Source organism: Poecilia formosa, unplaced genomic scaffold (assembly GCF_000485575.1).
Source record: "Poecilia formosa unplaced genomic scaffold, Poecilia_formosa-5.1.2 Scaffold214, whole genome shotgun sequence".
NCBI classification, from domain to species: domain Eukaryota; kingdom Metazoa; phylum Chordata; class Actinopteri; order Cyprinodontiformes; family Poeciliidae; genus Poecilia; species Poecilia formosa.
The window spans coordinates 204,917-230,227 of NW_006800153.1; the positions used below are offsets into that span (position 1 = coordinate 204,917).

At 38.6% G+C, this 25,311-nt stretch overlaps 3 protein-coding genes and 1 long non-coding RNA gene across 6 annotated transcripts in view; 1 reads left to right on the forward strand and 3 right to left on the reverse strand.

Annotated features, from left to right (window-relative positions):
* Positions 1–2,012: 2,012 nt before the first annotated feature.
* On the forward strand, positions 2,013–16,645 carry LOC107838119 (uncharacterized). The gene is made up of 2 exons (XR_001664185.1): positions 2,013–3,096; positions 15,014–16,645. It is a non-coding gene; the product is annotated as an uncharacterized LOC107838119 (long non-coding RNA).
* Positions 6,604–11,963, reverse strand: vgf (VGF nerve growth factor inducible). Of its 3 annotated transcripts, none has more exons than XM_007567820.2 (2): positions 11,724–11,963; positions 6,604–8,947 (listed from the first exon to the last, which is right to left on the reverse strand). In XM_007567820.2, the coding sequence occupies exon 2, from the start codon at positions 8,895–8,897 to the stop codon at positions 6,744–6,746; it is 2,154 nt and encodes a 717-aa protein (XP_007567882.1). In that variant the 5' UTR covers positions 8,898–8,947; positions 11,724–11,963; the 3' UTR covers positions 6,604–6,743. The 3 variants fall into 3 exon arrangements, with proteins under 3 accessions (XP_007567882.1, XP_016535028.1, XP_016535027.1); XM_016679542.1 differs by lacking the exon at positions 11,724–11,963 and adding an exon at positions 11,588–11,661; XM_016679541.1 differs by lacking the exon at positions 11,724–11,963 and adding an exon at positions 10,363–10,560.
* Positions 16,005–22,513, reverse strand: ap1s1 (adaptor related protein complex 1 subunit sigma 1). Its single transcript, XM_007567821.2, has 5 exons — positions 22,323–22,513; positions 19,483–19,661; positions 18,209–18,317; positions 17,979–18,116; positions 16,005–16,834 (listed from the first exon to the last, which is right to left on the reverse strand). Exons 1-5 carry the CDS (start codon positions 22,323–22,325, stop codon positions 16,787–16,789), a joined length of 477 nt encoding a protein of 158 aa, XP_007567883.1. The 5' UTR covers positions 22,326–22,513; the 3' UTR covers positions 16,005–16,786.
* A 2,289-nt stretch (positions 22,514–24,802) lies between these two features.
* Positions 24,803–25,311, reverse strand: part of serpine1 (serpin peptidase inhibitor, clade E (nexin, plasminogen activator inhibitor type 1), member 1) — a 4,682-nt gene continuing 4,173 nt past the window's right edge. The window contains 1 exon segment of the mRNA XM_007567823.2: positions 24,803–25,261. Within this exon segment, the coding sequence (XP_007567885.2) occupies positions 25,218–25,261 (44 nt within the window). The 3' untranslated portion in view covers positions 24,803–25,217.

Here is a 25,311-nt window from a genome sequence, read left to right on the forward strand (position 1 = left end):
AGTTATGTTCATTTTTTATTTTTACTGCAGGTCTAGTCACTCTTCAGAGACAGTTATTTTCGGTTATCATGTTTCTTTAGTCGAAGTCACTCATTAGTGTCAGTATTGTGTCCTGTTGTCCTGTGCCACTTTCTCTCTCCATCCCCAGCCTGACTCCTGCTCTTTTGTCACGCTCACAACTCCCCAGCATTTAAGCTCCTCAGTCTCATCCATACCTTGCTGGATCCTCATGTCTGCTCGCATCAGTCTCTTGTGACTTCCTTATATTTTCCTTATGTCTCCTGATTGAATGTTCCTTTGCATTTATTTATTTGTTGTTAGTCTGGTTCGTGTATTTTTGTAAGTGTTCAGCATTTTTTCCACTTTTTTTTTTCTCATTAAATCATTACGTCAGCTGCTGCCTCCGCCTCTCTGCATTTGGATTCAACACACCACTAACCAACATCATGACAACTTCACTGTTTTTGCATATATTTCCATCAGTCTTGTTACTATTTCTTGTTGAATTTGGTCTTTAAAGTGAGCTGGTCATCATCCCATTTTTCAGCATTTTTGCTTTTGTGTCTCTTTGTTGTGGTTGAACTAGACTCCACTGCTCAGAATACAAATCCTCTCTGAGGTTTTATAATCGCTTTAGATTTTTCTCTCTCTTAAGTTCCATTGTTAAATATTCTTGTTTGTAATCTGCTTCTTCTTTATTTGATTAGTCCCTCTGTTGCCATTGTTTGCTGGATTTAAAGATATTGTAAACCTTGAAAGCCTTTAGGCCTGACCGCTGCATGGCTGTTTGTCTCTGCCTCGTTTTGATTTGGACTGGTCCGTTCCGCCCCTCCCCCACTGACTGCTGTTGATGGGCGACATCCCAACCAGCTGTACAAATAGTAAAGGTGCTGCGTATTTTTGGCAGCTTTCAGCTGATATAAAAATGAACTTTTTGTTTTAACAATTGTCATCTGCAGATTAACATTGATGTTTTAGGAACATGTCATCAATAATCCTAGTGAAGAGGTAGAAGTTCAGCTCATTTTATGTTGAGTCTCCCTCATGAGCCGAAGCTCAAACCAGTTCGCAGAATGGAAAGGTAGCCACATAAACACAAGCAGAGGTGTGTGATCAGTAGGACCACCATCGATGTTTGAACACCTTTAAGCATTTACTGACTTACATATTATAAGCAGCTCCATTTAATAGAGTAGAATGACTGTGTGTTTTTCGGTGTGTGTGTTCACTTTGATGCTCTGCAGTGGCTGTTGGTGGATGAGTCACCCTATTTTCTCCACGTGACATCATGAATCACTGCACCTCTGTGTGGGCAGAGCTGCAACCATCACCACTGCATTCCTCCCTGCTCTCTTTCCTGAGCCTCTCCGTTCCTTCCCAGTAAATTCATTTTCTTCTGCTTATTGTTTTTTTTGTCTCGCTCTTCTGTTGGCTGGAGCCAGGATGCTGCTCAACCTCTGATTGGGTTGAAATAAAAAGCTTCAATTAGCATTTTGTAGAACCTTCTTGGATGTCAGACTGACTGGTTGAAACACGCCTCAGAGATTCGGCAATCATCCAACCAGCATGTCAGAATCCTGAGTCCTCTGTGACGCCTCTATCTTCTCTTTGCTCTTTAAACTGAAATTTCATGATTTTGACAGATTTTCTATGACACATTCTTGATGAGAGGATGATAGTGTCAACAAATATTCTTACAGTGGACCATTGTATTTCTACATTTACAATCAAATCGGTCAGTAATGCTTTATTATTTTTATCTTTGAAAAGTTATTATTTTTACTTAATGTCAGATTCACGATATTGAAACTTCAAGTAAGACTAAAAGACTATCTTGGAAAAAGGAATTTGCTGAATAAATAATTATCATGTTAATAAAATTTAATTATTAATAAAGTTAAAAAAAACTTCTCTGTTCATTGACAGAGAAATTCAAAGTAATGTTAGAATAAAAGAAAAGCTCAGAGTACTTTAATTTGAAACAAAGATTTAATTCGATCAAAATGTCTGAACAGTAAATGCAAGGTGTCCAAACATAATTACAAGTTTGATTTGAAAATAATTCAAAACTAAATTGTAACCTTGGAAAGTTCTAAATAAACTGGATTGGGTTTCCGTAACAATTAGATGTTGGAGGAAAAAAGTTATGGTGAATAACTTTATTATTCAATTGGACAACCAAATGGACAAAGTCATGATAAATCTGATTGGATTTGTTTCTGGGGTCTGGTTCTTTATCTCAGTTGGTCAAACTTATTGACTTATTGTAACAAAAACTTGTTGTATTTGATAGTTTGTATTAACAAATACAAATATAACCCAGGGTCTCCAGATCTCTGTCTGCCTGGACTCCTCCATGCTGTAACTTCTGGTTTTGAATCAATCTAGATGTGAGTTGGGCTTCACTTGGCTGTCCTAAAAAAAACATGTGGGTCCACAAGAAAACATTATTGTAACAAAATAATTAACTTTATTCATTTTTTCATGGGTAGCAAAAGTAGTCATGAACATGTGCTTGTTTACATTCAGCAAACGCATTTTTATTACGACGTTTACAACAAGGTACAGTTAGAAAGACGGACACTCACTCAAACAGATCTCACTATTTTTTACTTGTACTGAAGTTGTTGTTTCCTTAATCTTGAGGATTTTTTTTTTTACTTTTTAAAATTATGCAATTTTTGGATGCATTTATACAGAAACGTGCAAGATGGCGCCCTTATTTCTGATGTGTGCATTTGTAGCTCAGGGCTTTCCACCAACACTTCCCATCTTACTGTCATAATAGACCCAAAATACAGAAAACATGTTAGTTAGCCAATGCCTTGCTTTCACGTCACATTTTTTGTTGATGAAAGGCACAATGTTGATTTTTTTTTATTCCATTAACTGCTAATTCTTCTGTTCTGACTTGGAAACACATTCTGAGACACTCTCCAAAGGTCACCAACACCAACCGAGCATCTGTTTCATATTGGTTTAATATCGATTTTATACAAAGTTGCTTCTAAAATTGAGACTTAAAAACCACGGAGAAAAAAAGTCTATGTTTTTGCCATTTGTAAAGTTATACAGTCGAATAATTAACAACCTGATGTGAGCAGCACATGAATAAGCATGACTGACAACCGTAAGACCCGCCTCCTGGCTCTGATTGGTTGTTTCTGAGCAAGCTGTTAGTGTTGTGGGTACTGGGAGATGGCAGATCTGACACTAAACTTTTACAACAAAGTGACATTTCTAACAAATATGTAAACAAGCCAAATATTTAGTTTGAAACTAAACTTATTTAGCGAACTAAATATTTAGTTAACCAAATAATATTTAACTTAAAAGGAGATATTTAGATAGCTCAGAACTAATTATTTAGTTTGAACCTTTCTAATTAGATATTTTGTTTGAAACTGTGATATTAAAAAAGAATAAATAAAATGATTTGGAAAATATACACCTATTTTTCTCTCTTATGACAGGCTAAATAAGCCAAATTATGGCTGCTAAATTTTGACTGTTTAACTTTACAAAAGGCATTCCATAGCAACTGTTATCATCATCATCATCATCATCATCATCATCATCATCACATTATCATCTCAAAACTATTTCAGAATTTAAAAGATAAAAACAGAGAAATTTAGATCAAAAGAGACTTGAATAGTCCCAAAGTTAATTTAGGTTAAATTAATCTTGATAAAAGTTTACAAGTTCAAAGGTTCACACTTAAAATAGTTTACTATGATGTCATTTCCATATAGGGCCAAATACTCAACAAATACACTATACACATTTTACATGTTGTTGCAAACTTGTAGGATTTTTATCAAAAAACTATCAAAAAGCAAAGTTCCCGTAATTAGTTATTGAAAAGCAACAACAGTCTGTCTCTTTTTGTAAAGTTAATTATGGATATGCAGTTTAGATAATAATGACTTCAGTCCAGACTGACACCAGCCTCAGCTGATGTGTCCAAGCTCTGAAGGTGTCAGCTGTATAAGAATGCCCTACAGACACATGCCAGGGTTTGGCACCATGGCAACAAGGTACTTTAAGTTATGCAAAAAGATGACTCATCATGAGAGCAAGCCGTTTTGTGATGTTTGTTGGTTTATGTGTGAAATATACTCTGCAATGTTGTACGATATTTTGTTAATGAGATTTTTTCACGAAAGTGTGCTTTTCAAGTTTGTTGCTGAGGAGACAAAACAAAATGAAAATGTTTTAATATCTATCTCAAATATCAAGGTATGTTAGATATTTTAAAACTCTTCCCAATTATTGATGGAATATCTTAAATCTCAATAAGTTTGGAGTCAAACATACTCCTAATTGAACCAAACTTGTCTACTAAACTAGAATTTGTTTAAAATCTTCTTTAAAATGAACAAGATTAAATATTCTCTCTTTAAAAACATAATACATAACTGTTTAGGTTTTAGAGCTGCATTTCAACATTCAGAATAATCATAAAACATCTGAAACAAAAAAAGGGTTAACATAATTGGACAAGAAAAAGCAAAGATGTATGTTCCCACATCTGAAGAAAAACAAAGCAACCAGAGAGGAGCAGACATCTTGTGTCAGCTCCTCTCTGTTGTCAGCAACAACAGAGGGAAAACTATGACTTTGGCTTTATTTCAAGATCTTACTGTCTCTGAGTCAGAGGCGGTCCTCGCCTCTTTGGCAACCTGGGTGGCACAACCTTTTCTGCGCCACCCCCACTTTTCCAAGTTGTTGACACAAGATGCCGCCCTGGGCGGTTGCCCATATCACCCATGTCAGAAACTGCCACTGCTCTGAGTTGACCAATACGTTTGTTTTCTCTGGTGAGACTTTATGGGCAGCAGGACACACACATGTCAATCCACTGACACAGAGCTAGAAAGGGTGTTTTTGAGCTCCTTCCCACTTAGCTATCAACTCACACAAAACATAGTTATGTCAAATTACTGTTGTGAAGGGCACCATAGGGTAGATTTGTTTGATGGGGATTTTATATTAAAAGTTTTATCTTTTGTTATTTTTGACTATTAGAAGTTTAAAGGCATGGCCACATCTTGTAATCTACATACAGTGAGTCTGAGGTTCATATGAAACTATGTTTTTCCAATGTAAAACCTTGATAAATGCAGCGATAAGGTGAAGAGTGTAATGTTTTCATTCACTGTTATGATTTGTAACAAAGCAAAAAAAAAAAAAAGAAAAAAGAAAATCTTTAGTAACACTTTATTTGAAGGGGTGTGCATAAGACTGACATAACACTGTCATAAACATGACATAACACCTGTCATGAACATAAACAAGTCTTTATGAATGTTTATGACAGTTGTCATGAAGTGTCATTCGGTAAATAATGACACTTTTAATGCAAAGTTGCTCTAAAAGTTGCATTAAAAGTCCATTAAAAATTTCAACTTTGCATTAAATTGTCATTATTTACAAAATCATCCAAAGTTGGCACTTTTAATGGACCTTTAATGCAACTTTTAGAGCAACTTTGCATTAAAAATGTCATTATTTACCAAATGACACTTCATGACAAACATTCATAAAGACTTCTTTATGTTCATGACAGATGTTATGTCATGTTTTTGACAGTGTCATGTCAGTCTTATGCACACCCCTTCAAATAAAGTGTTACCAAATCTTTAAACTGAGAGATCAGAGCTCCTTTCATCTGCCATACAGACGAAGCCTCCACAACAAGCTAAAAAGTGGAGGCAACTACACAACCACAATAGTAACAGTGTTGTTAGACATTAGAAATTGTGCCCAGCTCCATCCATCTGGAGCCACATCTCCATGTGAACAGTTTAATTATTTTGTCAAATGGACCATGAGATCACTTGATTCATCCACTTCATTTTTACCAAACTTTTCTAATGCAGGAATGTCAATATTAAGAAAGTTTTCATGTTGGATTTTAAGCATGATTACAACCTTGGTTGGACCAACAGACTAGATTCATCATGTTCCTCTTGGCTCCATTCAATGTCTTTACATTGAGATTCAGAACATGGCCGTGTTCACATCTCAACCAATTCTAACAGAAAGAAGTAACTTGGAACAAATGTTAAAGGGGCAGTATTATGTGTTTTACAGACATATTTTATAGCATAATCAAGTAACTGTTACCTTCAGTTGTTAAAAAAAAATTCTATATATAAATCAAACGTGGCAAATTTGATTTCGCAATTTATCTCCTTGAAATTGAGGCTCTGTCTCTTTAACAAATGTGTGCTCTTTCTGACTCTCAGGAAATCATCACAACAACGCTTCACTATTAAGTGCTTACAAACATTCATCACAGCACTGGATTGAGAAACGGTTCATATGAGCTCAGGAGAAGCACAGTTCCACCAGGTGCTTTCTAATTGCTGCTGCTGCTAGTTTGAAGGAGCGGAAGCTCGGCTTGGAAACTGGTCTGAGGATTAGCTGTGTGTGGAAATGGCACTCGGTTCTCTTAGTGTTTTACAAACCAGAATGTTTGCCATGGAAGATTCAAGGATTTCTCAAAAATCTGTAAAAAAAAAAAAACAAAAAAAAAAAACAAAGAAACATTCCAGGTATGGTTTTGATGAGGAAATAACATTATAATAATGATGTAAAAACCCCAAATTTTGATTTTACATAATACTGCCCCTTTAGAAAAAACACAACACAAAAACATCTTAAAGAAATATAGCTTTCTGCTGATTCATCTTTAAGATGTTGGAATCTTCCACTAATGTTTATATACTTCCATTTCAGTCCAACCTCTGTGCTCTGTTCATGAGAATCTGCTGGATGTATTTCTCCACATCGTCATGGATACTGCTGTCTGGCTGTTTTGCACCCTTATGATAGTCTTTGTTTTTTGATGCTGCAGGTTCCAGAGTGGAGATCAGAAACTGCTTTTGTTGAGCAGCTGTCTGAGGAGGGGAATTGGGTTGGGATGGAGGTATTCGCTGAAATGGCTGGGAGTAAGGATGTGGGTAGTAGCTGGAGTAGAAAGACTTGGGCTGAAGGACGACAGGTGATTTTCTCAGCTGAGGATGGACCCAGCTTTGATAGCGCCTTCTTGGAGGAAAAATGTACGGATCTTCCACAGAATTACCAAAGTAATTGTTGCGTGTAAGAGGAGGTTTAGGCCGGTAGAAATGGGATTTAGGTCTTGGCATGGGAGGAAAGTAGAAAGGATAGTAACCCAAGATGGGTTTCCTTTGGTGGTAGGTGGAGTAGGAGTAGGGATACAAGGAATAGCCAGTCCAGACAGACTTCGGTAACTTGAACCAGCGCTCCTGTTTCACCGGAAAGGGCTTTTCAGGTTTGGGTGAAAAATTATATGGTAGCAAAGGTTTAGGAAGTTTCCTTTGGGAAACATCTGATTTTGGTGTGGTTTTGTCTTGAAACCAGGTTTTTAGGATATTTACAGCTGGAGATTGTTGCTTAGAGACTGGAAAGCTGTTTTGATTTGACGAAACGTGCCAACCGGAATGAAAAGAAGGAGACAGTGGCGCTGAGGTATACTGCCGCAAAGATGCCATCTCGGGTGGCATGTCTTTCTTCTTCTTCTTCTCAACATCAGTGATTATGTCCACGACATCATCAGCTGGGAGGTGCAACTTACTGGAAATCTCAATCAACTTGTCAATGGTCTGAGGGTCAAGGTCATCCTCCTCTGTCGCTTCCTCTTCCTCGTCAGATCTCTTATCCTCTGCGGCGTTGGACATAGACAAACTGTGCTTCTTGTCACCTTTGTTTTGTTTACCCATGTAGCTCAGCAACATGTCTGAGGCGATGTCAGCCAGCTTTTCCTCTTCCATTTTGGCTTTTTGTGCCTCTGCTGCCTGCCTCATCATCTCCTCCTGCTCCACTTTGGCTCGAGCTTCCTCCTCCTCTGGGCTGAGCAATTCCTCTTCCTCCTCTGTGTAATCATCTTGTACCTCTTCCTGTTCAGTTGGAGTCAGGGGCTGCGCTGCTTTGCTAATATAGTTGCTGTCCTCTGATTCCTCTACGGAACTGCCTCCGGTAAATGTTGGGAAGTACACTGCTTTCTGTGTTTCTTCTTGCCATTTTAATTTTTTCTTGGTCATGGCGAGGTCACTGCCCTTATTTATTGGAATGATGTCATTGTAGCTGCTGTAACCTCTAGTGTTTCTCTGCTGCTTCTCCAAAGCACCATCTCGTTTAGTGTTAAGACGTGGAAACTCCTTCATCACGGTCTCCAGACTTTTCAGCTCCTCAGGATTGAGCTGCTCCTCCTCTTCATAACTGCTTTGCTCAGGGTTGGATGATCCCTGCTGGTTAGCAGCACCGCTCTCTGCTGTTCCGTCTGATCCATTTGACTGCTGCTTTGTTTGAATTTGGACCATCTGACTTGTGGTGTGGCTTGTCACCTTCTCAGTTATCTTCTCCTCCTCTTCCAGGGCCTTCTTCTTTTCCTCTTCCTCCTCCCGTTCCTGTTCCTTGCCATGTGAAGCAATAAACAGCTCCAGCTCTTTCTGCTCGTCTCTTTCTCTGTTTCTTGACACTCTCTCACTGTGTGGTTCTTCGTTTTGAATCTCGTCTCTCTCAGCCTGTGTCTCTTCCTCCATGCTGTTATAGTTCTCTTCATCCGTTTCTCTTTCCATGTGTGTGTGATTCAGAGCCTCCAGTAACACAGCAGCTAGTCTTTTAGGATCTACATCTTTAAAGAGCTCCTCTTCTTGCTCAGTTTGGTCTTTCGAGGCTCTTTTCTGTCTCTCCTGTGTTCGTTCGGTGTTTTCATAAACTGAAAGCCTGGGAAGAACCTCTCTGGGTGGGTTGTCATAATCTCTAAACGTAGAAACTGGGTTGGGTGTGGAGAGATGAAGGAAGGATAAAGATGTGAAGAGGACCATGATGGTGAGGACACATGAGGCATGGCAGTTTCTTGTCATGGCTTGAGAGAGCAGATCCTGAACTGGGTGCAGAGAGTGACCAAGAACACCTAGAGGGAAAAATAAGAACACAAAATCATATTTAAAGCTTTAACAACTCTTTTCAGACAGCAGAAAACCAAACCAGGCACTGCAGGGCCAATGCCATCAGCAGCTGAAAAATAAGTTACTGATATCATTGTCATGGTCCGTGTTTTTGTGTAATTATTTTAAGGTTTTTCTGTGTTCAGTTTCTGTCCTGAGTCTCTGTTGTTTCTGCGTCTTCCCCGTTGATTGCTTCCCAGGTGTGTCTAGTTACCTGATTACCCCTGTATGTATTTAAGTCCACCTGTTGTCTCTGTCTCTTGTCGGGTCCTCGTCTACTGTCGTCTTTGTCAGCGTCAGTCTGTCCGTCGTCGCAGTAGAACCGGTTAAGTCCTGTGTCGGCGTCAGCTCTCGTTTTCAGTCTTCGGTGTATCAGTGCTACCGGTAATTAGCTGTTTGCTATGCTCTCTGCCGTGCCGCCTGTATTGGACTTCTTGAGCTTCATCATTAAATTCATCTTCATCATCATCATCTGGGTCTCAGCCTTCATCCTCACCACCACAACCATACAAATCATGACAATCATCCAGAAAAGCACGTTTCACATTCACATGGCTCATCTGCCCAAGGCTCAGACAGAGGAATGTTTATATACTGTTAGAAGAAAGTGTTTGCTGAGATGCACGTTAAACTATTTCTTTGAGTGAATTATTGTATTCTTATCATTCAGGACTCCGCATGTCTTAGAACCTGAGTTGTACCTGCACTCAGTTTTAGTTTTAGTTTAAAACTCAAAAATCTGAATTGTGTCTCTTCAGGCTGCAGTGTTAACGTAGCCTTATTCACTCCAACTTTTCGTTATTATTTGTAGTTACTGATTTAGTTCTGAATACCGAGGAAAGAACCCAAGTCAGTCCAACATCTATGCCACAACTTTAGCTGAGAAAACTGTGAAAACAGTCATGTTCATTGAGAGACCCAGCAGGTTAAGAGTAATGCAGACTGCCTGAAAAGCTGTTGGATGAGAAGATCGGAGCTCAGTTGGTTTCATGAATATTAACGAACTGCGTATGAACCGCATCTAGTGCAGGTAATGTTTTCTAACGCACCCCCAGTGTTTGGGCAGACCGAAAGTACAAAGAATAACTGTTGGTCACCGGGGTAACTGCCTGTAAAACATCGCTGTGCTGATGCCACCACGGAAGCCCTCTTGTGGATGAACTAGATATGACAGCTCATTGAGTCAAATCATTTTCATATCGCTGCATGTTTATAGTTTCTTCGTGGTTATTTATTTATTTGTAAACTTCAAAAAAAGAAAGAATTGTATGTTCCATATAGGGGGTTACATATTTGATTATATCACTTTTCACGTATGTAGGAAATCAGAAATCACACTTTGTCACAAACATATTAAACCCATTTTTTAAAAAGACATAACTTAGCAACAAAGATGGTGTCAGGCTGCCATGAGTTCATGAGTTCAAACAACGTGTTCACGATCCAAGCACAGAGTCATTCAAGCTTAAAAACCTGGGAAGACAGAAAGTCGTGGAGTTCAACATTAAACTAATCATCATAACCCAGTGGCAGGAGATCCTCAGACACAATGACAACTCACTCCAAGGATTACAGATGTCCTCTAATCAAGAAATGGTTTCCAGGATGAGAAACCATTCCTCCAGGATCTGTCACTTCAGACAAGCAATGTCACATTAAATTAATCTATAAATAAATTAATAATTTTATTTCAACCACTTATGAGCAATTCACCATTAATTCATCACACTGTGATCAATTTGTCATTATACCTGCAGCTTAATATTCAACAATGTCATGATAAAAAAAATCCAACAACGATCAGCAAATGAATATTCCACGTTTAAAAACGGAATATTAAATATTTTAATTTCACACCACATACTTTTAATTACACTCACGATGTTTCACCTCACAGCTTTCACCAGCATCATTATTCTGCTGTGGACCTGATGCGTGCTGCCCTCACTGCTCCTGATTCTGCCACACTGACGCAAGATGACGACATTCATTAGCGCTTTGGCCTTATTCCATCCTGCTTATCAAATAAACACATTCCTTCCATCTGCTCCAAAGGTCCGATCAACTCATATCACTGCAGCAAAAAAAAAGGAAAAAAAAGAAAAAGAAAAGAAAAAAAAAGAAGAAAAGGTGCAAAGACCTCCTGCCCAACCAACACCTGCAGCTCAACACAAGGCGAAGAAAACCTACAGATAACACTGGCAGAGTTGTCTAAATGAGGGTACCTCATCTTTGGCCCATTTGTTACCCGAATTCCATTCATAACAAAGAACCATTGGGGGATGAGGAGGAAGAGCGGGAGGAGGAAGAGCAGGAGGAGGAGGAAGAGGAGGATGAGGAAGAGAAGGTGGGGGTGGTAGGAGGAGGATTAGAAGGATTAGGAGAATGAGAAGGCGAAGCAGATTTGACCAGCAAACAATGAAGGTCCAACGACGCGCTGCCAGAGCAGGTTTCTGCTCTCCTGACTGGATTCCAGATGTTCAAACTGTTGGAGAAACAGCCATGACTGGACGGACGTGCAGGTGACACCGTCCCTGCTCCTCCGCTCCAGCGCAGCGGGACCCAGCCTGCTGTCTGCATGACATTTGTTGCTGCTTAAAGCTCACCTGAGCGCAGCTCCAACTCCTCTTTCAGAGCCTGTTCAGGAATCACCGGGACGGTGAAACGGTTTTCCCATCTCTGGGGGTTGAAGGAGGGTGGGGGTAGGAGGTAAATAAGGCTGATTGATTAGTTGCCACTTACTTGCAGGTGAAGGGAGGGGGAGCTCTGGGGATTCCAGGTCCTGTTTTCTCGTCACGTCAGGTGCTGAAAACCCCGCGGTCACGCGCACAACCAGCTCCAGATGTCGCTGATATTTCTGAGTCGCAGTCAGATGTTGGAGTTGGTTTTAGTCGACGTGTCCTCTCTCGGGGTTCCTCTCCTGGAATGCCTGTTTTCAGAACTATGGACAGCGGGGCTGTGGATCTCAGGATCTCTCCGCCTTCCAGGCTCACGTGACATATGCGTCAAGAGGTCCCTTTGACGTCACCAACTTGCATTTCATTCATAGTTTTTGGGCAACAGAAGAACCCTCCTGTCCCTCCCAAGCGAGTCCCCAACCCTCCTCTGCTGTCATGGTAAATTGAGCCCAGATTTTCTCCATATGTCCCCAATAACTAGACCTAAACTCATTTATGACAAGTTTAGTTTTTTAGTTTAGTTTTAGTTTATTTCAGACAAACCTTTCACCGACAGTGTAAACAACACCAAAAAAAAACAAAACAAAAAAAAAAACACATCACATCGGTGATTATGAGTCTGAAAAGGAGTATGATGAAGTATAACTTATGTAATCATACCCCTTTTCCAGCTGTAAATTATCACAGTATTTTCAACATCCAGTATCCTTTCTGACAAAGGAAATAATAAGTGTAATAAAATTTCCTCAGCTAGATGAAAATAGTGCATACACACACATACACATCTGTACACATACATATATACATATTTACATATACAAACATATATACNCCCTCCTGTCCCTCCCAAGCGAGTCCCCAACCCTCCTCTGCTGTCATGGTAAATTGAGCCCAGATTTTCTCCATATGTCCCCAATAACCAGATCTAAACTCACTTATGACAAGAAATAAAAAAAAAAAAAAAAAAAGCTTAATCAGGGTAGCCGTAAAACATGGGGTTCCATTAGTGCCAGAAATGTTTGCGTCAATCTAAGGTGTGTATGTCACAAATCGCCCAAATGTAATATTACTTGCTTATGTGTATATATGTAAGGTGGTGTGGCTGGAAACATTTGGAGTCTTTGTGTGATGAAAAATATCTCAGTTCAGCTCAAAATAGCAAACGTAGTCTTCCACACAATTCATAACATACAGGGGAAGTATATACTTTCTAATCTGTTGTACAAAAGACAATCCAGAAACTACATATATAGCTCTGGAAAAAATTAAGACCACTTATAGTTATCAGTTTATCTGACTTTACTTTTTATAGGTATATGTTTGAGTAAAATGAACAAGTCTCCAAAATTCCAAGCAAAAATTTTGTATTTATTTGCAGACAATGAGAAAAGATCAAAATAATGAAAAACATGAACCGACTTCAGACCTCAAATAATGCAAAGAAAACAAGTTCATATTCATTTAGAAACAACAATACTACTGTTTTTACTCAGGAAGAGATCAGAAATAAGTATTTGGTGGAATAACCAGGAGGTTTTCAATGCGGTTCAATGTTCATTTTTCCATATAGCTGTCTTTTTTAATAGGCTCCTCCCATTTTACTGAATCTTCCTCAGTAAAACAAAACTTGTCATGATTAGATAGAGGTGGATAGCACACCCAAAAATGTACCGAAGTAGAAGAAGCACTACTTAAACATATTTTACTCAAGACTAAGAAGTATCCATCCAAGAAATCACTCAAAAATGAAAAAATAGTAACTTATTAAATTACATGCCAACTAATCACATCTGATTGAATATTTAAAAATAATGTCATCAGGCAGGAAAGATGTTTTGCAAAAATTGTGAAATTTTAAAGACTAAAATAAAAAAAAGTATGCAAATGGTATGGTAACAAAACAGATTCAAGCAAAAGAAATAATTTTCCCAATTTTATTTTTAAACAAACAAAAAACTATGAAACAGTATGCTGTATGCTAGTAACGTACTTCCAGTGCTGGTAGAAAATAGCATTAAAATAACAAAATAAGACATCTCACTTTAACGTAAACTGCGTTTGTATCTGATGCATTTTATTTTTTATTTTTTTCGAATAACTTGCAGTCGGTCAAGGATCCAGAAATTTCCCTCGAGTAAAAATTAGTGTAGTAAAGTTACCCCTAAAAGTATTTTATTCTCAAAAAAGTTCCTCAATAGTAAATGCAACTGAGTAAATGTAACTAATTACCTCCCATCTCTCTATATGGATCAGTTCTCTGTGTAAAGTTTTGATGTTAGTAGGGGTTTAGAATCAAACACAAAATGGTAAATCTCATCCTAGCAAACTGAACATATTTACTAAGATTTAAAGGATGAGCAATAGGTGTACCTCTGTCACAGGTAAGCCATCCTGGCAAGAGGGCTGTGGCTTCCTATCTGGATTTGCATTACAACTTTTACATTTACAAGTCACTTTCATTGTGGTAAAAACCAAAAACCTCAAATGTAATATGGTATGAAGGAAGTTGGCTAAAGAGAAATGATATTAAAATCAGACAGACAAATCACAGAATAAAGCTGAAGAGGTTTCTGAAACAACAGACTTTGGTCCCATGACTTTATCATAAAAAATCGCAAGTTAGCAACCAGAATCAATGCCATAAAATTGTTAGTAATTTATTTACTTTATGCTTTTATAACAACAGAACCTCCCAAGGATTTGCAATTCAAACTGTGACAACTCTTTTCCACCTCAAGGGGGCGTGAATGTTGCACTATTGGCGGTTGCTTTGTGTTTAATCCATATCTTTCAGTTAAAGTACTTATGAGTCGTTAGCAGCTTTACTCACCTTAGCTAAGAATGCCGTCGGTAATAAACCTCTCTCGCCAACAGCTTTTTTCAGAATTAGACAGAACGTCACATTCTCACCAGCTGGTAACCAAAAATGATTCGTCAGGTCCACATTGTCTAACATTACACTGCATGTCAACTTTTTTCCAAATCAATTTGTTAGCTGTAAAATTTTAGAGCGGTAATATGGTCCAGAGTTCATCCAACTGAGGCGAAGCTGAACTTGGCAGAAAAGGCAGCTTTCTTCTTCTGGCCTGTTCTGAGACGAGGCTACCTGGGTTCATACAGGAACGCCGAGCAGCCAGCAGGGGGCGCACCCACTGCTGTCTGAGGAAACATCAGTGCTTTACAGAAGCTACTGTGAGCTACTAAAACAAATGCAACTATTCAGTGCCAGGAGCAGGCTTTTAGTGCTGTCAGTCAAGATTGTGTACGTGCTGCTAAATGTGCTACTGACTTACCTTTCCAGGAAGAGTTTATCTACAGTCAGCAGTGTCCATGCTAACTACTGTCAGGAAGAAGCTGTAGCATAGCAGAGAGGAAGGGGGAAGGAGTAAGCAGCGCTTCCATGAGCCTGACTGACAGCGCTACAACCCTCCTCCTGACTTCGATTGGCTGTTTTTGAGAGAGCAGCATATTTCTGCAGTTACAACTGGGAGAAGGCAGAGGAGCTGTTTTTTTTTCCAGATTACCTCTCATATTATACTGTTATGTCAGTGACATTTTTAGCAAATATTTAAGTTACCCATTATATTTCCTTGAACAGGTTGGGTCTATACAAAGAAGGTTCATTATATTTTTTGCACAAAATCATTCTGAGATTATGAAACTTCAGTCTGCACAGTCCTGTCCATTTCCAGCTCCTTTCAGAATGACTTGTTGTAGAGCGTCTTGTTGTCACTTTAAATCCAAATAACTTGCTGCTGGCCACGCCATCCAACACAATGTAAAATTGGCTGCAAACAGATGTGCACTTATACAAGCAGAAGAAGAGCATCCTGCACAACCAACAAGAACGCAGCAGCAGGAGTTTCTAAGCGATTAGTCAAAAACAAAACTCTCGTCTTTTCCAGCAGCTGCTGTACAGTCTATAAGCAGTAAAACCAGCTGACCATAGGTGCTGGAGCTCAGCTTGGGTTGCTAGGTGACGGGCTGGGCTTTGATGGGGTTGATAGGTGCCTGCTAATTTGTGATGTTCCATTCTGGAGGTTTTAGAAAAGTCTCATTTTCCAGACACCAAAAAACATCAACTTATTGCCGGGGTGTTTTTTTAAGCACTTGGACTTAGAAGCAGTAGAAACATAAATGGAAGTACAAAAACATGCAAAAGGTGAAGTTTGCATAACACATCCGCTTTAAATAAAAAAAATTTTTGTAATAGTTACCCCACTGTTGCATTAAAACCCAGAACCAACATCCAGAGAAGATATGTACCTCTCACAACCCCATTTTGGTTTGGTACTGCAGTCAACTCAAGCTAATGGGTGAAGAAACGACTGAATGTCTTGGGTTCATTTTCATTGTTGAAGTTTATCATTTTAGTTTTCGGTGAGATTACATAAACAAAGTAGAATCTTCAACTATCGAGAAGCATTGAATAAACAAGTCTGACAGTTAATCAGCAATTCTAGATTAAGGAACAATTTGAATCAAGACAGAAAACTAATCGGAACAAACCTCTAGCCTCAGTCCTGAGCCGGTTCTGAGCATGTTTAATGTCTGTTGTCATGGAGATAGCTGGAGGCACATGGCTTGAACGCTAATATGCCAACGAGAACTCAGTCTTTACAGCCATAATTTTAGATCAGTGTTGAGAATGATTTATTTTCACCTGATCTGCCTGGAATAAACCTGGTTCTGGACACACTTATAAAACCTGTGACCTCACGCAGTCCTTCGATGTTCTGACCCGGTCCTCGTTCACATTCAGTTGTGATCGGCAGGCCCACATCTAGGCCTGGCTTTGCTTGTTTGACAAGCGCTTTATATCAGCCTGCAAGCCTGCCTCGGTATGACTAAAATCACAGCGAAGCTTCAACTATGTCACATCTGTAACAATCAGAACATGCACTGCTCCTCCAGGCACATAAAAGTTAAATATAGCCCATTACCATTATCCCACACTTAGATAATGCAGACACACACACACACACACAAACAAAAAAAGAAAGCCAAAGGGCCAGTCCAATCCACTGAGTCTTATCCCCAGAGGAAATGTTGCTCTAGGATCCCAGAGTCCAAACTGTCCTGCCTCCTCCTGCCTTTTGTCTCAAACGTCTTACAGTTTCACTGGGACTACGCCAAGCCCATCTCCTCCAATACACTCCTGGGAGACTCATCCTCCTGCAAACAGCAAAAACCCAAATTAAAACCAAACACTGCTGCATTATTCACATAAAAGTAAAGACAAATGTAGATAATGTCCCTTCTTTCTGTAGCCACTGCAAGAGAAAATGTAAGAACTGGAGCAACCAAGTTGTTTTAGGTGCTGGTGGGATGTTGATTATATTATTAACATTAATATTATCCATGCCAATAAAAATATATCAAACTAGGAGACTTAACAATGTGAGTGACTAAAGGAAAAGCAGGGAGGGATGAAAAACAGAAAGGAAAAGGAAACCTAGCTGCAGAAGAGATATTAATTCGTAGTGAACAGAGTGATTTCTGATCTGGATCTTTCTGCTCCACCAGGAGCAGTCTGATGGATATCTTCGCCTGTGTTGATAAAAAACATGGGCAAAGTACAAACTGAAGCTGGACGGGTTATTCTGCACTGGTACAATGCAAACACATTCATTTTATAACATATGCACTGCTGTTTTCTTTGATAACTAGGCTTTCTGATAAAAATTCGGTACCAAAATGGTCAAAATCTGCAAACTGCTACTTATTCCACACTAGTGCCTGTATCCAGGCCTTTATAGTGACGCCTGCAGAAAGTATTTCTAGCAGTAAAAGAAACGTTTGGAAAACAATCACAGTTTAGCCGGTAAAGAATGATGCTTCTAATGCTGCTTATTCAAGTAGGTTTTGTATTCACTCATGTCATTAATTAAAGATTATATTAGAGACTACCAAAGGCTTTATGAAAAAAAGGATTTCACAGTTAGACACTACAGTCTTTCTGATAAAGCAGCTGTCATAATCAGCAGCCAGCCTCTCATCTGTCTCCTATCAATCACACATCAAACCAGCTTTTATCTCCCACACATGTGAGCTGGCACCACTGGGCCAAACGAAACATGGAGGGAAACTCAGTTTGCTGCAATCTAGTCACAAAGTCCAATCATTTTAAACACATAAAATAATCTTGGTTGACTACAAACTCTGACTTCACAAAACCAGAAAAAGAGAAATAGTTAAAAGGCAGAATCACAGCACATAAATACAGATTTGGATCATGTTTAGAGAAATAATGACAGCCAGAAGTGTTTTTAATAGTAATTTCTAAAGACTGCCTAACTGGGTGAAGACGTCGTGTTACCTCCTGCAGTAGATCAGCTTGTTCGATGGCTTTGAGGACGCTCTTCTTGGATGTGTCCTGGATCTCTCCTCCCATCAGGAACTCGTCTAAAATGAAGTAAGCCTTCTCAAAGTTAAAGATTATGTCCAGCTCACACACCTGCAAAAATACACAGCAAAAAGCTTTATAATCGGGCTTTTGCAAAACCACTGACATTCAGAAACAGAGAAGGTTTCAGTTCTGTGACTTACACTGCCAAAGTATTTATCCAGCAGCTCTACAAAGCGGTGGATGATCTCCAGTGTAATCAGCTCGTTGTCCTGCTCTTCAATAGCACAACAAAAATATAGGCTGGCATACCTGCATGGGGATAAACATAGGAGAAAAAAGCCACCAGTGTTTATATCTGGAAGCTAATCAAAGTGAATGAACTCAGTCTGAAAAATAGTTGTGAATGTGAAAATGTATATGATTTACTCATTTGTTCTAGACAAAAAAGACAAAATGAATGAATCCAAATATCACAAAGCAGGACATCAACTCAGGGTTTCCTCCAGTGTAGTACAAGCCTGGCAGGCCGCCAGGCTTTACTTGCTCTCTTCATCAGGCTAAGCCTTTCTTGATTTTGTTTTTAATCAAAAAATAAATAAATTACCGTATTTTCCGGACTATAGAGCACACCTCACTATAAGCCGCACCTACAAATATTTTGGAAAAAAACAAACAAAAAAAAAAAAAAAAAAAAAAAAACTGGATAAGCCGCTGGTATCTCCGCCGCTCTCAGTTTTCCACAATACTAGCTAGCATGTGCTTGTTCTAAATGAAAATCAGCACTTTCTTCTTTGATTTCCAATTTTGACTTCCAATGATTCACTTCCTGCTAAAGAGCCCCCTGGTGTTTGAAGAAAAATCCACAGAAAAGTCACACCGGGTAATAAGCCGCATGGTTCAAAACGAGGGAAAAAAGTAGCAGCTTATAGTCCGAAAAATATGGTAATTAAAAAAATCTGCTCAATTCTTTTTTTTCTTTTTTTTTACATAAGCCGGACTGTGAGCATATTTGCTCCGCTAAGCATTTCACCAGCAGAACAAAACTATTCTTGAAAGATGGGTTTGTCGATGCACTGAGCGGGGCATGAAGCCGCGAGCGTGGACCAATCACACCGCTGGTGCCTCTGTGCATTGGTCAACTAGCGCACTGTCAAGGCTGCATCTCCAAAATTTACTTTGGCATGGCTCACGCGCCTCCTTTCATTCAAACTGGACACAGGTTCACCTGTATAGACATTTATATCAACCCTCGTTGAGGACTTATGTTTTTTTGGAGAATTCTTCATCAAAGTTTGAATGAAGTTTAAAAGCTGCGGCTCAATGTGAGCCGCCGCAAATATAACCTCTAGCCGTGCTTTCAGAGGCGTGCGCTGAGCATGTAGTGAGAGTGATTCATCTACCCAAGCGCTAATCAGTATAAATAAAAAAAAAAAAACTAACTTGAAATGGAAAAAAAGGGAGTTGGTTTTAGTACCTTTTATAGACAATCTTAAGGTCCCTCCATTCAAGAAAACTGCACATCTTTGGTTTGCGGGCAAGAACTATCTGCATCAGCTCCCTGACCATCTTCTTTTTGTCTCGTTCCGCCGTCGCCGTGTACCATTTCTGCAGCCGCAGCTTCCCCTGCCGACTGAACAGCAGCATGAATCGCATCTAGAGGGAAACAGAGATATCTTTAATATTATTTTATTTTTAGCATGTCCTGTTGTTCGAGTGCCAAGGTGAAGCACAACATTTACTTTCACAAGTGGAGCGTTAAGGCTTTCACCATAATGCTCCATTTGCCTGTGAATAGATCATGCTCCACTTAATATAGATAAGAAACTTTATTAGAAGTCACTTTGGGTTTATTTCAAATGTAATGAACACAGAGACAAAAAAGAAAGAAGAGATGTGAGGAAAACGTCTAATGGGAAAGAAGGAGATAAGAAAAAAGCTGACATTGGCCTTTCTGACCAACACAAATGTGGTCTTGGTCATTTTATGCAGCACAACAACAAATGGATAAAACGATTAGCTGATGTGAAAAATACTTGGGTCAATTACCTATTAAAAATGGGGTTAAGATGAAACAGAGACCTTTAGAAAAGCTTGATGTAAAAAGACTTTAAGTTGGGCAAAAGCCTACAGAAGCTAAGGTTAGCTTGTGTCTGATTTGCATGTTGCCCCTAGTTCAAAGTAAAAAATTGCATATGCTGTTGTGCATATGCAACTAGCAAACAAAAGAAAATGAAACTTTAGGATCAGTTTTTATTGTTAAAAAGCTACTTATTAACAACTTCTGTGAGTTGAGGTATCAGGGATAGATTTTCTTTTATCGAAGTATTGATAACTACAGTTCATCAAATTTATGGACTACACATTTTCACACTGCAACAGGTAATGCTGACTGGAATAAAAAGATTTGACTCTTTATTTAATCTCCTTGAAATGAAGACAAAAATAACAGAATTTGCAAACATGAAATGGCAAACCTTGACTGGATTAGAGAGGCGGGACATCTGCTCAGAGTGTTTTTTTTGTTCGTTTGTCTTATAAAGCGCCCAGCAGTCAAACCTCGCCTTCTTAGGGCTTGGCGATGCTCAGTCCAAAACGGTACAGGAAACTCCCTACAATGTGGGCCAGCCAATTGCAGAGGTGGATGTTGAGGTCAGGGGGCTTTAGGGACACGGATGGTCACCTCACAGGCCTGATGGAATGAGTGTTAGCTCCTCTTACTAACGAGTAAAACTGGACCTTACTCCAGGTTGAAATTGAATCTCCCTTTTAAGATTTTCCAGACATGTCTGAATAGAGATCCCATGGTAGAAACCAAATGTCTCTTCTGGCTTGGAAACGTCTTTTGTTGCCCAGAATGAGCTGGAGGGTTTCTGTTTCCTCCTGAACCTGTTACCCCACAACCTAATCTCGCATAATTAAAAGACAAGGGATGAATTACTGGACTGAATTGGAATGCATGGAAGTGATTTATATTATTGAATTGATCTAATAATGCATCCCTGCATGTACATCAGATCTGTTCATTTTGTGAAGTGCCTTTCCATTTACTACAGAAGGAAAAACACTCAAAGTTAGGAACTGTGAGCATCACTTAGGTTTTTAAAATTAAGTCCAATTAAACACAGCATCAGTCAGATGCTTCTAGAAAAGAGACTGTGTTCTATGGACATTCATTCTCCAGCCTACAACCTTAAAAAAGGAAGTAATGCTCACAGGAAGCCAAATGTTACAGCAAAGCTGCTCTTTCACCATTGTTTTATCCTTTCACTACTCCTACTCTGTCACAGATTCTAGATTATAAAATATTAGGCAAGGGTGGACTTATTATATAAGGAATACAAACTTAAAAATGCTATCTTTAACTATAATAATACTTGTCTTTGCTTTAGAAAAAAAAGAGAAAACTTGTAACTGTTTAGCTATGTAACAACTTCTCGCACACATGATGGGCAACATTTTCTGATGACCAGGACAGAAACGCTACATATAGAGAGATTAAGCGAGTTACAAGCTCACTCATATGTCAGCGTATCCTACGGTCATTTGATTTTCATTTCAGAAATGGATATTAAAAAATAAGAAATAAGTGGGGGTTTTTTTGTTTGTTTTAAAGTTCAAAAATTAAAATACAAAGCATTCTTCTTTTTCAGAAACCAGGAAAAAGCTGACACACTTGACTTGTATCCAATTAAATCCACTGACAGAACTGAAGATCAGAGAGCATGTAATGATCTACAGAACATTCCAGTTTTGAATAGTTTGTGTGAGAATGGTTCAAGGTCACACCTGAGAGTTTTCACCCATAATCTAAATCTATGAAATAACAAGCATTGATATCTTTGTACGTGTGGATTACTTGGGTTGTTGCCAATATCTGGTGCAATTCTATGTCAAGAGTCCCAGTAGGAATATATCTACTGAGAAAGACGTTGGTGTATACATCCAATACTTATTTTACATGCTGTTTAAATGACAACCAAAATATGAATTATTATTAGTGAAAACCAAACGTTTAACTAAGATCCGTTTCTGAGGCTTTTAGGTGGGACTGGAAGGGAATCTGGAAACTTCAGCAGAAGATATTCCAAACTGTCAGCTCTAAGGTGAATATTAGAAGTACCGATGCTGACTGGAACAGTAAACACGGCTGCTCTGTTTTCACACGTTCTGCTGCCTAAAATGCCGAAGGCCTGTTGGCTGACTACAGCCAGGTAAACGTAGCGCAGGTGGGCACTTCCTGGAAACATACACCTTGCTAGCATTAGCACAGTTTAGCTTCCCTCTCATTCAACCTGGTGAGGAACAGTAACTTACCATTCTGCAGGATTTTCGAACGTCTCTCGAACGTTACAGCCTCTCACTTCCGATTCCGATTTACAGTTTGCACAGCGGCTAATGCTGAAGGTCCATTGCAGTCTGGTGTTCCTAAAAAAATTCAACGAAACGCAAATACAGCACTGCCGTGAAAAGTCCACTACTGAGCACTTCCGTCTCTACTGAGCATGCGCACACCGACGTAACACTTATAAATTATAATTACCCCTACCTCTATTATTATTATTATTATTATTATTATTATTATTATTATTATTATTATTATTATTATTATTATTATTTAACATGTAAAACTCACATGTTATATAATAAAATTGTAATATTGATCATATGCTAAATTTTGACATCATAAAAACAAAAGCTTGCAAACTCGATACCTACTACTCATTTCCTGTTTGAACTAAAATTTCTGATTGAATCCCTCAAATTGATTAACAACAAAAAGAGCAATGTTATTTATAATTACAAAAGTATTTTTCTCAAAATCTTGAATGATTTTATTTTTCTTAGTTATTCACTTTGTGTTTTTGTATTGTTTTTCATCTTTCTTTTCTTTTTTTCCTAGATTCAGTTATTTTGTTTTATTATTGTTGTATTTTTCTATGTATTTCTGTTTATCTTGCTTAAATTTATTCACACAATGGACTCTTTACACATATGTACAATTTTATTATTAGTAGTAGTAAATAGTAGTAATGTACAACCTACAGACATATAGTCCAAAATGAAATTGTACCACTTTACTGTACTTCCAGCTCAGTTTTTAAAGTATGGAAATGGGTAGATTTGGTGAAAATGCTGATACACTTTCTGACTGATGCCTTAGGACCTCTACAAAGGCAGAGGAGACTCACTGCCTTTGCCTCTGATTCCACAACACCAGAATGTTATCTGAAAATACAAATATGTCTTTGCTCTGCTTGGTCAGTGGAAACAAGTATGGTGAAAAATTATGACGCAAATAGAGAGGATTCTTTAAAGCAGGACTTCTACGTGTAAAAGGCTTCTGTTAGGAGAGGAAATGGCTGAGATGTGTCAGAGATGACAGTGTGAGGTGTCTGGTGAATCTGGATGGGTACATTCAGCAATGGAGTCCCAATTACCTCAGATTACAACATTTCCTTCTCATGTCATGTGCCAAACGATCTGTGTTTACTCACTGCACCTGTGCTGACTTTGTGTAAACTTTAGCACAACAGTTCCAAGTCACACAGTGGAAAAACAAAACCTATCTGACTTTAAGAAAAGGAACAATAAAAGCCGGACACAACATATACCTACATATTTTTCAATATCATCTCTCATCCTACATATTGTATAGAGACTGTGAGGTCAGTGGTACATTAACAGAGAAAATCTTCAAAACATCTGATTATCTGAAGACAAATTAGCCAAAATTGTTGTTTTTACAAATACATCATGTTGAAAGGAATCCCATTTTAAATACAAAAGCTTTTATATGGTGTCATCAACAAATCCCTTCAACTCTTCTTGGCAGAGCCAATTAACAAATGCAGTCAGCTGTCAAGTGATTTGATCGACAAAACCTGGTGCAACTTGTACCCCTGAAGTGTTTATGGAAAATGGAGAAAAGACGTGAAGGATCCGCTAAAGCCGCTCCAGTGAGAAGTGATTTAATTCAGGTTGAAGTCAAAACTTTTGCAGACCAGTTGAATTCTTCCACTTCAAGCTCTTGAGGAGTAACCACTTCTTTAAAAAATATATATATTTCAACCTTATAGCATCCTCTATGTCTACAGTAGGTGACTGAGTTTTTTTGGGTTTTTTTACACCAGAGGCAGGGGAAGTGATTAGAGCACTTGCATTCAACCATTTGGAGAGAGTGTCTCGACACAACAGGAAGTTGGGGCAATGACTTCTCATCCTGAGCCTGGTTCTGTGGACGGTTTCTACATTGTACAAACTGTTGATTCCATTAAAAACTTAAATAAACTCAAGGAACAGCTCTGTCTCTCATAATTCCTATTGGAGGGCCACAAGACAGATAAATGTTGACCAATTGTGCATCAATTTGCTTATCTTCATCTTTCTGCAAAAGCAAACTGAAATGATTTCAATAATTTGAGCTGTAATAACTTTTCTGATGGATCAGACAACTCAGACCATCTTTTACTGCCCTTCTTCATCAGTAAGTGTTTGGTACGGCCCGGTCACCAGTTCACCCGTTTTCTTTCCTTGGATCATCTTTATTTGATCCTGCAGAAAGAACACTTCATGGCAGTCACAGCTGTCCAGGCTGATCATCCTTTGTGGTCATAGTGAAAAATAATTGAATAATTTGGTAAACATATGTGTTGTTGATATTGAATGGCAGCATTCGTTGGGAGTTGCATTTTTGAAAAACTGATTAAGTCAAGATTTCATCTTTTATTTGGCATTAGCCAAAGTCAACAAAATTCTTCTTCATTATTGGTTGCAAATGTTAACTCACGAGACCATTTATGATTTCATTAATTTTTAATGAAACCAATCCAAAAATACACATACATGTATTGAGACACAAATATTACACACTGCAGTTTTCAGAATATTTAAATAGATAAAAAATAGTCAGTATTTTGGTACAAATCCAGACATATCTCTAAAGGTGCAACGCTGTCATTAGCAATAGTAGCCCCTCACTTCGCTTCAGTTCAAATGTAGAAAAATAAATAAACAATTTAGATATAAAAATGTTCTCACATAAAGTCAAACAGCCCCAGTATCAGTCATTATAAATAAGGGTGTCAGTGAATTGAACCATTGCTGAGACATGTAGAGTCACTGAGTGTCTCAGGTCTTCAGCTCAGATCATCATGAGGAGTTTCAAACAGTAGTAGTCACAGTGCGGGATAAGAGGAGGTGTGCTGGGTGTTACTGTTGAGGTTGGTTCAACTGACCCATGAAGAGAATAGCACCTGAAAAGAAACGAGAAAACAATCAGAACCAGTCTTCTCCACTGTTTATA

Excerpts from the sequence above, each read along its gene's own strand:
- vgf (XM_007567820.2), bottom strand. The coding sequence starts at position 8,897 with ATGACAAGAAACTGCCATGCCTCATGTGTCCTCACCATCATGGTCCTC.
- ap1s1 (XM_007567821.2), bottom strand. Across the intron at positions 18,318-19,482 it reads CTTAAGATTGTCTATAAAAG|GTATGCCAGCCTATATTTTT; the intron begins GTACTAAAACCA and ends ATCCCCATGCAG. Across the intron at positions 16,835-17,978 it reads AAGCTGATCTACTGCAGGAG|GAGGATGAGTCTCCCAGGAG; the intron begins GTAACACGACGT and ends TGCTGTTTGCAG.